Source organism: Cucurbita moschata, unplaced genomic scaffold, assembly GCF_002738365.1.
Source record: "Cucurbita moschata cultivar Rifu unplaced genomic scaffold, Cmos_1.0 Cmo_Scf00022, whole genome shotgun sequence".
In the NCBI taxonomy this organism is placed as follows: domain Eukaryota; kingdom Viridiplantae; phylum Streptophyta; class Magnoliopsida; order Cucurbitales; family Cucurbitaceae; genus Cucurbita; species Cucurbita moschata.
Genome location: NW_019268538.1, coordinates 2,385,972 through 2,401,395, shown reverse-complemented (window position 1 = coordinate 2,401,395; position 15,424 = coordinate 2,385,972). Strand labels below are relative to the sequence as shown.

Here is a 15,424-nt window from a genome sequence, read left to right as displayed (position 1 = left end):
AAATTGTATTTTATTCAACACTAATTTAGAGGGATCAAATGATAAGATTAAGAGTCTGATTGTTGTAATGATTAAACCACCAGTAAAATTTATGTTAATTGCTGAATCAAATAATAACATATACTTTAAATAAGATTTTAATCTGATAATATTTTATTTATATGAATTGATTATTTATTTTGATAAAAAATAAATTTCAACAACTGCAATCATAATTCCGTTGTCGTCCAGCGGTTAGGATATCTGGCTTTCACCCAGGAGACCCGGGTTCGATTCCCGGCAACGGAATCTTTTTTTTCATTATTATTGAAGCCTTGTCTTAACTGGGCCGGAAAGCCCAAATAGCCTTTTCTTTACTGGACCGATGAAAGCCCAAATTCTTAATATTAATTATTAAGAATAATGACGTAATATTTTGCAAATGAGTTGAAAATAAGGATGAATCAGGACAGGTTACGGTTAACGGGGGTGTGGTAATGAAGTCAAAAAAAAAAAAAAAAATCGTTGGTCGAATGTGTAATTATGGACAAAAATTCATTAATTTATAAACTTGGAAGCAAAAATTCATTATTTTTCGATTCATTTCCATGGCCGCTTAACCAATCCTTTCTGGAACATTAATCTCCCTACCATTCATGGCGGCGCCACTCTGTTTCCCTCACATTCTTCCCTCCCTTCGTTTTAAATTCAATCATCTGTGCACCGAAGCTCTTAAAAATGGCGGCCATCAATTTTCCCATATTGTTTACCTTCATCGCCGCCCTTTTAGCCGCCATTTTCACCTCTGCAAATGGGTCGGAAAGAAAAGCTCATATTGTTTACATGGGCGCAATCCAAAACAGAGCAATGGCGGAATCGACCCACCATTTGAATCTTCTTCGCTCGGTAATTGGAACCTCTTCCGTAACAGAAGGTTCTTACATTCGTAGCTATGGAAGAAGCTTTAATGGATTTGTTGCGGAACTCACCGGAGGTGAAGCAGAGCAACTAGCCGCCATGGATGGCGTGGTCTCTGTTTTCGAAAGCAAGGAACTCAAAACCAAAACGACAAGATCATGGGACTTTCTGGGGTTCCAACAACCCAAACGAAATCTCTCCGGTGAACTTGACGTCATAATTGGGTCAATCGACTCAGGAATTTGGCCGGAATCGGAAAGCTTCAACGACGACGGGATAGGCCCGCCACCGCAAAAATGGAGAGGGGTGTGTGCCGGGGGAGAGAATTTTACGTGCAATCATAAGGTGATTGGAGCTCGTTATTACTCCTCCTCATCGGCGAGGGACGACAAAGGCCATGGCACTCACACTGCCTCCACGGCGATCGGAAAATCAGTGACAACGGACGGATTTTATGGGATCGCCGGCGGAGTTGCGAGAGGAGCCGTTCCTTCTTCAAGACTTGCGGTTTATAGTGCGTGCAGTCCGAGTTGCACAGATGTGGAAATTTTGGCGGCGTTTGACGACGCCATTGCCGACGGTGTCGATATTATCACCATTTCACTTGGCGGCTTCGATTTGTCTGATTTAAGAGTGGACTGCATTGCCATTGGGGCTTATCACGCCATGGTTAAAGGAATCCTGACCGTCCAGTCCGCCGGAAATGATGGGCCAGTGGTCGGATCGGTGGAAAGTGTAGCTCCCTGGCTGTTTTCGGTGGCAGCCACCACTACGGATAGATCCATCGTAGACGAGGTTTGCTCACTCATACCAAATTTTTTTTTTTAAATAGTTTATGCTCGGAGTCGACAATATCATACTGTTGTAAGAGTCGTGATTCCTACCATAGTATCAAAGTCACACTATTAACTTAACTATGTCAATAAAATCAAAAGTTGCTAGCCTTGATTAAAGAGAAGTGGTTCAAGGGCTACATAAACTTCCGGAGAGGCCCTATGTTGTACTTTATTCAGAGGGGAAGATTATTGCTAACCTCGAAGGCATAGTCAAAAGTGATTCAGTGTCGAACAAAGGGTATAGTTTATTCGAGGGCTCCAGACAAAGGAGTCGAGCCTTGATTAAATGGGGGCGATTTAAGGGTTACATAGACTTTCGGAGAGGCTCTATAGTGTACTTTATTCGAGGAGAGAATTATTGGAGAGAGTCTCACGTTGATTAAGGTGATAAGTCGGATTACTTACACTGTTTTATTTATATTCTGAACCAGATCGTTCTTGGTAATGGAAAGACAGTGAGCGGCTATTCAATCAACCCCTTCACTCCAAACAAGGATGTTCCATTGATTTATGGAACAAACGCTTCCAAAAGCTGTTCATTTCAAAACCCAGAAGTTTGCAGTTGTCTAGATCCAAAATTGGTGAAAGGGAAGATTGTTCAGTGTAAGAGCTTCGCCGGAATTTTCAAAGCCGTCGATGCCGGAGCAGCCGGCGCCATTGTTCTCAACGACAAAGCCGACAATGTTTCGTTCATTGTTCCTCTCCCTGCAACCGCTTTGAACTTCACAGCTTACGAACAAGTAGCAAATTACGCAATCTCTGAACCAAATCCCCATGTCCGAATCCTCAAAAGTGTCGCCATTAAAGATGGTTACGCTCCAATGGCCGCTCAGTTCTCCAGCCGCGGCCCCAACCTCTTGTTGCCGGAGATCATGAAGCCCGACATCGCCGCCCCCGGAGTTGAAATCCTCGCCTCTGTTAATCCTCAACCACCAAATTCCGACACTCCCGGCGACAATAGAACTGTCAATTTCACAATAATGTCGGGCACTTCCATGGCCTGTCCCCATGTTGCTGGTTTAGCTGCTTATGTAAAGAGCTTCCATCCAAATTGGTCTCCGTCGGCGATTAAATCGGCCATCATGACGACGGCGGAAGAAATTACCAATACCGACGGATTCCTAAGTGGGGAATTTCTTCACGGGTCGGGTCAAATCAATCCAAAACAAGCAATCGAACCCGGACTTGTCTACGAAATTTTTGAAGATGATTACTTGAAATTTCTGTGTGGGAATGGGTTCGATTCCAAGTCAGTGAGGGGCATTTCAGGAAACAAGAGTGATTGTTCGAGATTTTCGACTAAATTCTCTCCGCAAGATTTAAATTACCCAGCAATGGTGTTTGAAGTTCCGCCAATGAAGCCGTTTGTCGTTAAGTTTCAGAGAACAGTGACCAATGTCGGAACTGCAAACTCTACTTATAAGTCAGAGTTTTCGCCGTTTTCTATAGTTTATGTTCTGAAGTCATCCGAAAAGCTTAATGTAAGTGTTGAGCCTCCAGAGTTGACATTTAAAGACTTGAATGAGAAGAAGAGTTTTGTGGTGACAGTCGCTGGTGGGTCGATTCCAGCGAGGACAGGGTTTTCTTTGGCATTGATTTGGAGTGACGGGATCCATAAGGTTAGAAGTCCAATTGTCGTGAACGTTAAATTACCACCTATCCCTACCTCAAACTAATGACGTGGACTTCCAAATAAAAATGCTAACCACAATTTATTTTATTTTGTCGGTTAGATTTAACATTTTTTCAAAACTTCATTAATTTTATATGAAAATGGATAATTCATTGATTTTATATTAAAATTAAAACTACAACCATGATTCCGTTGTCGTCCAGCGGTTAGAATATCTGGCTTTCACCTAGGAGACTCGGGTTCGATTCCCGGCATTGGAACATTTTTATTTCAGTATTATTGATGCCTTGTCTTTATTGGGCCGATGAAAGCCAAAATAACGTGATCAAATAACAATTTCTTAATCATAGCCACAATTCCGTTGTCGTCCAGCGGTTAGGATATCTGGCTTTCACCCAGGAGACCCGGGTTCGATTCCCGGCAACGGAATGTTTTTTTATTTCAGTATTATTGATGCCTTGTCTTTATTGGGCCTACGAAAGCCCAAATAGCCTGATCAAAGGACAATTTCTTAATTGTAACACCCAAGAGACCCGGGTTCGATTCCCGGCAACGGAACTTTTATATTTCAGTATTATTGATGCCTTGTCTTTCTTGGGCCGATGAAAGCCCAAATAGACTTGGACCGCGATGAAAGACCAATTTCTTAATATTAATTATTAAGAATTACGTCTTAACTGGGCCGATGAAAGCCCACGATGAAAGACCAATTTCTTAATATTAATTATTAAGAATTACGTCTTAACTGGGCCGATGAAAGCCCAAATAGACTTGGACCGATGAAAGCCCAATTTCTTAATATTAATTATTAAGAATTACGTCTTAACTGGGCCGATGAAAGCCCAAATAGACTTGGACCGATGAAAGCCCAATTTCTTAATATTAATTATTAAGAATTACGTCTTAACTGGGCCGATGAAAGCCCAGATAGCACTTGGACCGATGAAAGCCCAATTTCTTAATATTAATTATTAAGAATAATGACGTAAGCATAAGGATGAATCAGGACAGGTTATGGTTAACGGTGGTGGTAATGAAGTCAAAATAAAACCTGCGTGGAATATGAGTAATTATGTACAAATATTCTTTAATTTATAAAATTGAAAACAAAAATTCATTATTTTTTCAATTCATTTCCAATGTCCGCTTAACAAATCCTCTCTGGAACGATAATCTCCCTACCATTCATGGCAGCGCCACTCTGTTTCCCTCGCATTCATCCCTTCCTTCATTTTAAATTCAATCATCTCTGCACCGAAGCTCTTAAAAATGGCGCCCGAAAATTTTCCCATATTGTTTTCCTTCATCGCCGCCCTCTTAGCCGCCATTTTCACCTCTGCAAATGGGTCGGAAAGAAAAGCTCATATTGTTTACATGGGCGCAGTCCAAAACAGAGCAATGGCGGAATCGACCCACCATTTGAATCTTCTTCGTTCGGTGATTGGAACCTCTTCCGTAATGGAAGGTTCTTACATTCGTAGCTATGGAAGAAGCTTTAATGGATTTGTTGCGAAACTCACCGGAGGTGAAGCAGAGCAACTCGCCGCCATGGACGGCGTGGTCTCTGTTTTCGAAAGTAAGGTATTCAAAACCCAGACGACAAGATCATGGGATTATTTGGGATTCCCTGCAAAACCCACAAGAAATCTCGCCGGTGAAACTGACGTCATAATTGGGTCAATCGACACGGGGATTTGGCCGGAATTGGAAAGCTTCAACGACGAGGGTATAGGTCCACCGCCGGCGCGGTGGAGAGGTACATGTACCGGAGGAGGGAATTTCACGTGCAACAATAAAGTGATCGGAGCTCGTTTTTACACCTCCATGTCCGCCAGAGACAACGTCGGCCATGGCTCTCACACCGCCTCTACAGCTGCCGGAAAATCAGGGAAAACGACTGGTTTTTATGGACTTGCCGGCGGAGTTGCCAGGGGAGCAGTTCCTTCTTCGAGACTAGCGATTTATAAAGCTTGCAATCCGGATTGCTTAGAAGAGAATATTCTGGCGGCGTTTGACGACGCCATCGCCGACGGCGTGGATCTTATCACGATTTCAATTGTCGGAGCTGGTGGGTTTAATTTTGAACATGACTCGATGGCAATTGGGTCTTACCACTCGATGGCTAAAGGAATCTTAACCGTCCAATCCGCCGGAAATTATGGGCCGGAGGACGGAACAGTGGGAAGTGTAGTTCCGTGGGTGTTCACCGTCGCCGCCACCAACACAGACAGAACCATCGTAGACAAGGTTGTTCTCGGCGACGGAAACACCGTGAATGGGTATTCCGTCAACACCTTCGCTCCAAACCAAAACGTTCCATTAATTTACGCAACAAACGCTTCCAGAAACTGTTCATCAAAAAATGCAGAAATTTGCAGAGATGGTTGCTTGGATCCATTGTTGGTGAAAGGGAAGATCGTTCAATGTAAGGCCTTCGACGGCGCTTCCAGAGCTTTCAACGCCGGAGCCGCCGGAGCAATTGTTCTTAACGACAATGCCGCCAATGTTTCCTTCGTTCTTCCCTTCCCTGCAATCGCTTTGAAAATGGCGGATTATAAAAGTGTTGCAAATTACGCAATCTCTGCAACAAATCCCAATGTCACGATCTTTAGAAGCGTCGCTACTAAAGATCCTCACGCGCCGATGATCGCCGATTTCTCTAGCCGCGGCCCCAACATGTGGATGCTGGAGATCTTGAAGCCCGACATTGCCGCCCCCGGCGTCGAAATCCTCGCCTCGTTTTCTCCGATCGCGGCTCCTTCCGGCAATGTCGGAGACAAAAGATCTGTCGAATTTTCGATTCTGTCCGGCACTTCCATGTCTTGTCCCCACGTCGCCGGTGTCGCCGCTTATGTAAAGAGTTTCCATCCAAATTGGTCGCCGGCAGCGATCAAATCAGCCATCATGACGACGGCTAAACAAATCGTTCGTACGGATGGAATTTTAATTCGTGAATTTCTTTACGGGTCGGGTTTGGTCGATCCAGATCGAGCAATCGAACCCGGGCTTGTTTATGAAATTTTTGAAAAAGATCACTTGAATATGCTATGTGCAAAGGGGTATGATTCAAAGACGATGAAAGCATTTGCAGGAAACGATAGTGTTTGTCCGAAAACTTGGACGAAATATCTTGCTCGAGATTTGAATTACCCTGCAATGGTAGCTCATGTTCTACCGATGAAACCATTTGTGGTTAAGTTTCAAAGAACTGTGACTAATGTTGGGGTTGCGAACTCAACTTATAGATCGAAGATTTTGTCGTTTTCTGGAGTTAATGTTTTGAAGTCATTGGAAAAACTTAGTGTGAGTGTTAAGCCTCAGAAACTATGGTTTGGAAATTTGAATGAGAAGAAGAGTTTTGTTGTGACGGTGGTTGGAGGGACAATTCCAACCAAGATTGTACTTTCTTCGGTGTTAATATGGAGTGACCTGGACCATGAGGTCAGGAGTCCGATTGTTGTCATGGTCAAACCACCACTCTAATATCTTAAACGAATTTTGTGGGATTCAAAATAAAAATGGTAAGCAAATTTTATTTCTTTTACTTTTCTTTGTTTTGGTAATCACAGTAGTCCAGGGTTTGGAAAGCGCGAGCAAGTTCTCTTCTCTCTTGGTACAAATTTGAGACACCAAACAACCGTAGCTATTCTATACCGCACGAGGGAAGTGGAGTAAGCAGAGAAGCGCGCAAGAGCTATAGCTAGTCTCCTGGTTCTATTATCAGTGCGAGATCAAAAAGATATATAGAATAATATATAAGTTTCCGCCTTGTACTCTAAAAGTAAGCTCACCGAGTAGTGAGGAATAGGGTTGCATTTAATTTTTTTTTTTTTTTCATATATGTGAATAATAAGCTTATTAATTCTTAATAATATGTGAGTCAGCCCAATGGGGTCAATTTTGAAATTTGCTTTACTTGAAAATTTATTAATTCTAAATTAAAAAACGAATGCCAAACTAATGAAGAATATATATAATATCGATAGCGACTCCACTGGGGATCGAACCCAGAATCTCTGGTTTCGTAGACCAGCGCCTTATCCATTGGGCCATGGAGTCATTTTTGAAATTAGTATCACTTGTTACATTATTGAATTTAAAATAAAACGAGGACGAAACAGAATAAATAAACATATATTGCGAAGGCGACTCCACTGGGGATCGAACCCAGAATCTCTGGTTTCGTAGACCAGCGCCTTATCCATTGGGCCATGGAGTCACTTTTGCAAGGGGGTTAACTTGTAGATTTTATGTTCTCTATGTTTAAACAAAAAAAAAAAAAAATACTTTCGTTGATTCTACACAGTTCTCAAAAAAGAAGTTTGAAGAGTAAAGATGGGATGAAAGAGGTGAACTATTCTATAATAAAAACCCCATAATTTTTTACATTCTCAGTCAAATTGAATACTTAAATTGATTAATTTGCGACAACATAAGAATTTAATTAATAAAATTATAAATTTCCACACATTTACATGTGTGGAATTATTAGTAAATTAATACATTTATGAAATTTAACGATTTAAATTGATATAATTATTAGTTTAGATTTTTTTTATTAGTAAATTAAGCTTTGGAAGTGTAAGGCAACACATAGGTTCTCAAGTCTTTTTCCAAGTTTCCCACATCACAGAATTCATTTGAAGCTGTAAAAACCATGAATTTACATGCATTTAATAAGTCATCTCATTTGCCTGCTTACCATTTACCGAGTGGTAAAACTTGTTGGATGTGCCAATGTTTCTAAATAAGAGTTTTAACAGCAAAAGACCCGAATGGTTACTTGGGGGTACTACATCTGAAGAATCATGGAACTACATTTCTTATGGACAAAATGAGGAAACAATTTGCACTATTGTACCCAAAAAGAAAAAATAATAAAAATTTTCTGAAATAACTGATAATGTACAATTTTGGGTGAACATAGTATGTATCGGAACTACCCTCGTAAACTTGTGTGCCAAACGAGTAAGTAGATCCCTTTCGTCCGAATTTTTTGCTATATACGAAGAAATTACTCAAACTCAACTCGTAAAGATGCCTCTACTAGCCTTGAATATATGATGCACAACCTTTTCAACTTTCCTTGGCAATCAATGGGGTATGGATCAAAAAATCCCATTTTTTATGTTTTTTTCGCAGATCGACTTTCTAGGGTCAGCCACATACATAACACAGAGGTGTGCAGCTATTTATTCCCATGGTGGAAAAAGAACCATCGAATTATATACCGGCTGCAGTGGTGAATGAGTCCCGGATCCAGGTCGAAGCTGAAAGCCTTCTCTCAAATCAGCCACCCTCCCACACTGCAAAAGAGGCTTGCTTGCTCCTCCCATCTCAACCTTGTCTCACCGGAAAACTACTTTGATGGATCTTGTATGGCCGCTCGTTACCAAACCTCCTGTTCTCAGTTGGTGCTGCCCCAAGAATCCCCAATGAATTTGGGTCAGGTATCCGACCGCCATTACTCGCAGGTCTATCGGGTGGACAGGGAACTTGGTATTGAGTATCGGCATCCCCTCTTCTTCGTCGTTTCCATGCTTCAGATTTCCCTGTTTCGAGCCCCTTCTGAACTGGTTCAGATATTTGGAAGGAAGTGTTATTTTTGTTACCTCTTACCCTCTGAAACTGCCGCGGCAAGGCTCCAAAATGAGTGGAGTCCCCATCCCTGCCCACAAGAGCAGATCCAGTGCCATTGATGTAGGATGGACCAACTCCCACTTCTTTTTCCTGCTTGAGTTTTGAATAAATTTGATGAAGTCTCTCCCCAGATAAATTCGAAAAGGTGGAGACATAATTCCACAATCGCATTGTCATCCCTGCAATTAATATCAACTGGTTAGATATAATTGCTTCACAAAAAGCACGAAATTTTTCAGTCTCCAATATCTTTCCCGCTGAAAGAGAATAAAATCATTAGTTCAAACTGAACACTCAGGATTAACATAATTATAATAATTATACTCGAGCACATACTATCTTGTTTATATGGTTCCTCCTCATGATCTAGAACAACTTGATCAATCCTTCGTCCAAGAAGCTGCAAATAGTTGCGAATTTTCGAAAGCACCTGATCACAAAGGAAAAATGGAAGTCAAAATATTATTCCATAAAACAGAAGAGTTCAGAATTCAGAACCAACATGACAGAACCTTTTCCTTTGGGAGTTTAGCACTAGTTGTCTGTAACCTATGAAGTCGTTCCAAAGTTTTAATTTCACCGGACATGACATCTTCACACCATTCCATCCATTTAACTTCCTTGAAATGCTCATATACTTCTTCGTTGTCAGACATTTCACCCTCCTCTTTCACGAGGTTCTCAACTCTCTGGGGTTTAGAAGCTCTGTCCCTCAATTTAGTGTTAACCTTGGGAGAACCTGGTTTCCCCTTTCTATCCAAGCCACGTGACGTCGAAACTCTTTGAATATTTTCCTTATCCTTCTTTGCAGTCTTGCGACCAGCTTTGGAATTCAGATTTTTACCGAGTGCAGCAAGCTCCTGGTGAAAAAAAAATGATGAAAACATCATCTGTAAATCATGAAATGACTGGAGTAGAAATTGGATACAGATAAAAAAAAATTAAAAAATATAAACGAGCGCGCACAAAGAAAGAACACTCAAAACTACAGAGAAACTGAGCTTACGCCAGTAACTAAAGACACGAGCAAAGCTGTAAATACCAATACAAAAAACTTAATTATCAATTCCTTGTTTAACCTTAATACGTGCAAGCTGCAACCCCATAGCATATAATCTCATATCATTATTTTTATCGTCATTGTAGACCTTTTGAGATAAGCTTTGGGCTGGTGTGCAAACCAAATAGTGTAATGCCCTGGGTTTTACTAATCATAAGACTCCACTGTGCTCATTTAATAGCATGTCCTAAGAAAATGTGAATTGCAAGGCTTGAAACAAACTTCATAACAAAGCAAGACAGTGTTTTAAGAACTGAAATTGCAATCTCTAAGTAGGCCAAATAGTTGAGAAACTGGCAGGAACTACTAACTTTGCATGTTTATATACTAGCTTGGATATGCAAACTGATAAATTATAAAATAATCAACCGTATGGAAGGTAAACCAAGTTAAATTGGAAAATTCAGAATTGAAAGAATCCAATGTCACCGTCAGAGATTGCACAACTGATATAACTTACCATCTCCAGAAGCGCATTAGCACGATCTCTCAAATTTGGAGCACGTGGCAGAAAGGTCTCATGATGTTGAAGTTCCACTGGAGCAATCTTTTTCATGAAACCAAGTTTTTCATCCAACCTGATCTTTTCCCAATTACCAAAACCATGGTAGTGTATTCCCAAAAGTAATCTTGCATCATCGACTTAGAATAAAGAAATAGAAGTATTAGCAGAAAATAATATAAATGGAGGAAGGAGAGTGGAAGGAGGACAACTGAATACTTACTTTGGTTCCAACCACAACCTTTTGACCAATTTGAAGGTTTCAGGTGCATCAAGGCACGGAATTGTTTGATAGGATCTTCATAACGGCTAATTCGTTTTGCTAGAAGCTGAAGTTCTTCGACTCGGTTGAGAAGTTCATTAGCTTTCACTAGCACACCAAAGAAATCTAACATAGGTCCCTAGAGATTATTCAAACTTTTATCAACCAGCAAGACCATCAAGTTTTCCAAATTGAAATTCATCTTCAGCAATCAGAACAGAAATTCTCTTTTACATAATCTAAACAAACCTTGGGGTCTGTTGAACCTGATTCAACAGCGTCTCTACAACCATCAATTAAAGCATTGAACAGCTCAATTTGCGCTTCAGGCTTAGCTGCTCCAACTGCACCACCAACCTCACCAGCTATCAAGCTAATTTGACTCTCATTCCCAAATTTCATGACCTGATTTCAAGTTATAAAGGAAATCAAGTGGTGTAAACAAATATCAAACATGTCGAAGTTCAGTAGAATGATATTCCAAAGAAAAGATGACAGCACTATAAGCGTACAATTAAGATTAGGCACACGTGAGCCATTTATCAACAAGAAATTCGAGGGGGTTGGAAGATGAAAATTTTCTCTCCAACATCAGTGGTACCACGCCAATATTCTTAATGCCTCCATAAATATTGGAAGAACCATAGAAACGTCTAAGAAAAATATAAAAAACTTGGAAGGAGGCTTGGTGGGTTTAACTTTCCAGGATTTTTATGATGTTCGTTCGTTTGTGTTCCCAAACAATCAAAACTTTTCTTAAGGCTTCTTAGTTCGCCTTAGTTCAGTAAATATTGTTTGGTTCCCTTTTATGCTTCCAGCCCCTTTTCATAATTCCATAACATCTATGAATCTTTTATTCAGAAAAGCATATATACACATTGATATGCATCCTTCTCAAACACCTTTTTCTTCTCAAACCCTAAATTCAGAATTATGGCCAAAAAGAAATTAGAGAACATCATCATTTTGAGTCAGCCCACCTCAAAATATTTCAGTCGTTATCTCTCCAACACTTTCAGGGGTTTTCTTTGCAGGATATTTGCTTAAGTTGGAATGCTTTTATTTTCTCTATGTAATTTTAGTTTTCTTTTTTCGCTCCTTTGTTCTTTCTCCATCACTTTCATTGGGTTATTCTTTGCAGGATATTTGCTTAAATTGGAATGCATTCATTTTCTCTTTGTAATTTTAATTTCCTTTTTTCCACTCCTTTTGGACTTTGTATCTTCATTAGTCTCTCTTTGCATGTTCATTTTTTCAATGATTGTTTCTAGCTCATTAATCATTTATTGATGAACTCAGGAAAGAAAAACAAAAGAAATGAAGAAACTAAAACAGAAACTTGACTCCATGTCCAAAAAAACCCATTCTTTTCAAGGCACACGTGCTGCAGAAGTAATACAGTCAAAGGCATTTTTACAGACACGTGATTACATAAATTATCCAAAAAAGATTGAAGATATCATAAATCTCGTACCTTCATAAAGAATTATACCATGCACGTAAATTAAATGGCACAAGTGACAATCTGTGATTAGAAATTACACATGCTCAAATCACAAGAAAGAAAGGTAAAGATAAAACACAAAACCTTACCGCACGGGAAAAACGCAATGCATCTCTTTTAGACAAATTCCCACAAGACCACCTTCTCACTTGAGCAGAAGCACCCTCAAGCATTGGTGCTGAAGAAGCGGAAATATCACCTTTACGGCGTTTCTGAACCCTCTCCACAGGCCCAGATCCTTTCTTTCTTTTACCACTATTCTCACGCTGAACAGGCTCAGCATAGCTCTTTGTATTCCTAGCAGCACGAGGGGCTAGAGCTTCCTAAAATAAAAGAAAATATGGATGGATGGTTGGATGTCGCTAGTTGGAATGGGAATCAAAAAGAAAATATGCAATATGTTTTTAAATTATAGCTGGAAAAAAATTATAGAAGGGAAGGTCTTGAGGTTCAAAACTAAAAATAACAATACAGTTAGGTTCATACTTCAGCCTGAGACACTGCTTCTGGTTTTATCCAGCGACTCCAGAAACTTCCATCATCTTCAGCACTACAGAAGTTAGCAACCTGTTCGTTCATAACCACCAACATCACACACCCCACCCCCCACCCCCGAAAAAAAAACGAAAACAAAAAAGGAAATGATCAGTCAAAAAGGTAAGTCAAACAGTCAGCACAAGCACAGAATAATAGCGCAGCCACATCTATGGGTTGCCATCTATACGCAAACATCACTACCATAATAATCACTAGAAATAAAGACGGAACAGTAAAATGCATCACCACCATAATATCATTATCTTGCCTTGAAAGCACCAAGCAATTCGTGCCCTTCCTCTCCTTCAGCTTCTTTCTCTTCAACCTTCTCGGCTCTTTCAAGAATCTCATCAATATCCATACTTTGCAGCCTTTTCTTACTATCTTCATCATTCTTGTCCTCCTTGAAAAGTTCCTCTGCCCCAAATCTTAAGATAGCTGATAGCTCATTCTACCAAGCATAAGATGCAGGTGTTAGAAAAACATATCAAAAAGAGAGAATATAGATCTTAGAAAGCTAGGGGAGACATCCAGCAAAAATTGGAGTCACAATTTTCATCATCCAAATAATTCAGCCTTCCACAAAGTAATTCAAGTTTTTCCATAAAGCAATTACAGTGGTTGTGCAACACGGTTCTTACTTTATCAAAACCAATGCCTTTTTTGGCTTCTTTCTTCTCCAATCTCCCCTCCGCATTTAATTTTTGAATCACCAGATGGTCAAGAACCTATAAAGCAAAGAAAAACTGAGATCACATAGAAAACAAACCCTAAAATGAAATACAAGTTCCATCATCAGCTGTGCACGTAGACTGAATACAAACCCAAGTGTCCGAATCGTTTTTAACAAGTAAATTTAAAAACAAACTAAAAAATTAAAAAAATAGAACGAATAGTACCATCTTCTTCTTTGCTCGCTCCAAGATATCTTCCTCAACACTTCTGCTAGTCACAAATCTGTATATGTTAACTACTTCCTGTTGTCCAATTCTATGGGCTCTACTCATCGCCTACAACAAAGAAGAGAATTAAAATGAAACCTCTCTAGAAAGATGATTAAAAAGCAGAAATTCTAAACTCTACCTGTAAGTCATTTTGTGGGTTCCAATCTGAATCAAATATGATAACTGTATCTGCCGTTGCAAGGTTTATACCTAAGCCGCCAGCCCGAGTTGAAAGAAGGAAGCAAAAATCATCACTACCAGGTGCATTGAAATGTTCCATAGCCTGCTGACGAAACTCAGCCTTAGTACTTCCATCAAGCCTCTGAAATTGGAATCCTCTATATGACATGTAGTCAGCAAGAATATCCAGCATTCTAACCATCTGCAACATACCATCACAATCACTATATTTATCTGCATGAAATCATAATCTCAATTGAATTGTACTTGTACATAGAATTGGGTACACCAAAACTGCAGTGAAGGACAAGTGAAGGAAAGTTTTAAAAGAAAATTCAATAAAAAGATATTTTACAAGTTTTCGAAGCCAGATGACAAGGGAATCTTTAGAAAACTTCACCGACCCATCGAAATCTTGCAAATCAAAAGTAAGATTATCACTATAGAAGTGGATATAAAAGAAAGAGATAATAGAGTACAGCTAGCAGAACCAGGCCAAGATAACCATTACTACTTATTTTCTACTACCTACAGAATTTTTTCGCTTCTCCTGAATTCAAATTATTACCAAGAAAGTGTTTCTTATGGACGTTTCCACCTTGTCAAATAATCATAGCATTCAATCATCATATTCATGGATAACCTTACTTCCATGAAGATATCATCTTCACGTTCACTTCAACACATGGTGAAGATTTTGACTTTGGATTTGTAATAACCTGAGCCATTATATATTCAAAGAACATCTTAATCAATATAGCAATACATGCAATCCGTCACCCAACCAACCTCATCAGGCTCTCCGTACAAGCTGGTGTTCTATGAGAAAAGAAGTAACGAGACTTGATTCCATCTCATTTCCACTTCCACCATTGTCGTCAAAATCCGGGTAAAAAAATCACTCTCTTTAAGGGAGTCCAAGGATCTCCCTACCTAACTAACATCAATGCCCCATAACATATGCTACAAGAGGCCATGATTTTCAAAAAGGAGAGGATGGTCCTAAGGTCTAATGTTATAAGCATTTGTCCTTTTGGTGATTATTGTTGGAAATCAATAGAAGAATCTTCGATGATGTGAAAACTTATGAAACAAGCAATGATTAGAATATCCAAAGTTTTGAAAAAGGATACTAAACCTATAAGCAGTAGCATTCAATAAGAATGGCCAAGTACATAAAACCAAAAGAATATCGGAGTGTAAACAGGTAGATTACGCAACAGAACACATTCACTAAATTTTCAGCTCCCATGACTTGAAACAGATATATCTCCAAGAGTAACAGCAAACTGATTACACTCTGTCATATTGGTAACAAAAAAGTGCACCCCCCCCCCCCCCCCCCCCCCCCCCCCCCCCCCCCCCCCCCCCCCCCCCCCCCCCCCCCCCCCCCCCCCCCCCCCCCCCCCCCCCCCCCCCCCCCCCCCCC

The 15,424-nt window shown here is 40.1% G+C and overlaps 3 protein-coding genes and 4 non-coding genes across 10 annotated transcripts in view; 4 read left to right on the top strand and 3 right to left on the bottom strand.

The window, feature by feature from the left end:
- The first annotated feature begins 216 nt into the window (after positions 1-216).
- On the top strand, positions 217-288 carry TRNAE-UUC. Its single transcript has one exon. It is a non-coding gene; the product is annotated as a tRNA-Glu (tRNA).
- Positions 289-622: 334 nt separating this feature from the next.
- Positions 623-3,426, top strand: LOC111459607 (subtilisin-like protease SBT4.3). The gene is made up of 2 exons (XM_023102594.1): positions 623-1,692; positions 2,165-3,426. Exons 1-2 carry the CDS (start codon positions 718-720, stop codon positions 3,407-3,409), a joined length of 2,220 nt encoding a protein of 739 aa, XP_022958362.1. The 5' UTR covers positions 623-717; the 3' UTR covers positions 3,410-3,426.
- A 297-nt stretch (positions 3,427-3,723) lies between these two features.
- Positions 3,724-3,795, top strand: TRNAE-UUC. The gene has a single exon. It is a non-coding gene; the product is annotated as a tRNA-Glu (tRNA).
- Positions 3,796-4,627: 832 nt separating this feature from the next.
- LOC111459610 (subtilisin-like protease SBT4.3) lies at positions 4,628-6,883 on the top strand. Its single transcript, XM_023102598.1, has one exon. It carries the CDS (start codon positions 4,636-4,638, stop codon positions 6,847-6,849), a length of 2,214 nt encoding a protein of 737 aa, XP_022958366.1. The 5' UTR covers positions 4,628-4,635; the 3' UTR covers positions 6,850-6,883.
- Positions 6,884-7,352: 469 nt separating this feature from the next.
- TRNAR-ACG lies at positions 7,353-7,425 on the bottom strand. The gene has a single exon. It is a non-coding gene; the product is annotated as a tRNA-Arg (tRNA).
- Positions 7,426-7,512: 87 nt separating this feature from the next.
- TRNAR-ACG lies at positions 7,513-7,585 on the bottom strand. Its single transcript has one exon. It is a non-coding gene; the product is annotated as a tRNA-Arg (tRNA).
- Positions 7,586-8,167: 582 nt separating this feature from the next.
- LOC111459246 (protein CHROMATIN REMODELING 5-like) overlaps positions 8,168-15,424 on the bottom strand; it is a 19,750-nt gene continuing 12,493 nt past the window's right edge. For all 4 annotated transcript variants that reach the window (XM_023102050.1, XM_023102049.1, XM_023102051.1 and 1 more), the window contains exons 20-31: positions 13,955-14,197; positions 13,771-13,881; positions 13,513-13,599; positions 13,140-13,322; positions 12,821-12,901; positions 12,424-12,657; positions 11,080-11,235; positions 10,792-10,969; positions 10,527-10,708; positions 9,519-9,866; positions 9,343-9,436; positions 8,168-9,185 (exon numbers count right to left, since the gene is read on the bottom strand). In XM_023102050.1, coding sequence (XP_022957818.1) covers positions 8,704-9,185; positions 9,343-9,436; positions 9,519-9,866; positions 10,527-10,708; positions 10,792-10,969; positions 11,080-11,235; positions 12,424-12,657; positions 12,821-12,901; positions 13,140-13,322; positions 13,513-13,599; positions 13,771-13,881; positions 13,955-14,197 — 2,379 coding nt within the window. In that variant the 3' untranslated portion in view covers positions 8,168-8,703. The remainder of the gene's footprint in view (positions 9,186-9,342; positions 9,437-9,518; positions 9,867-10,526; positions 10,709-10,791; positions 10,970-11,079; positions 11,236-12,423; positions 12,658-12,820; positions 12,902-13,139; positions 13,323-13,512; positions 13,600-13,770; positions 13,882-13,954; positions 14,198-15,424) is intronic.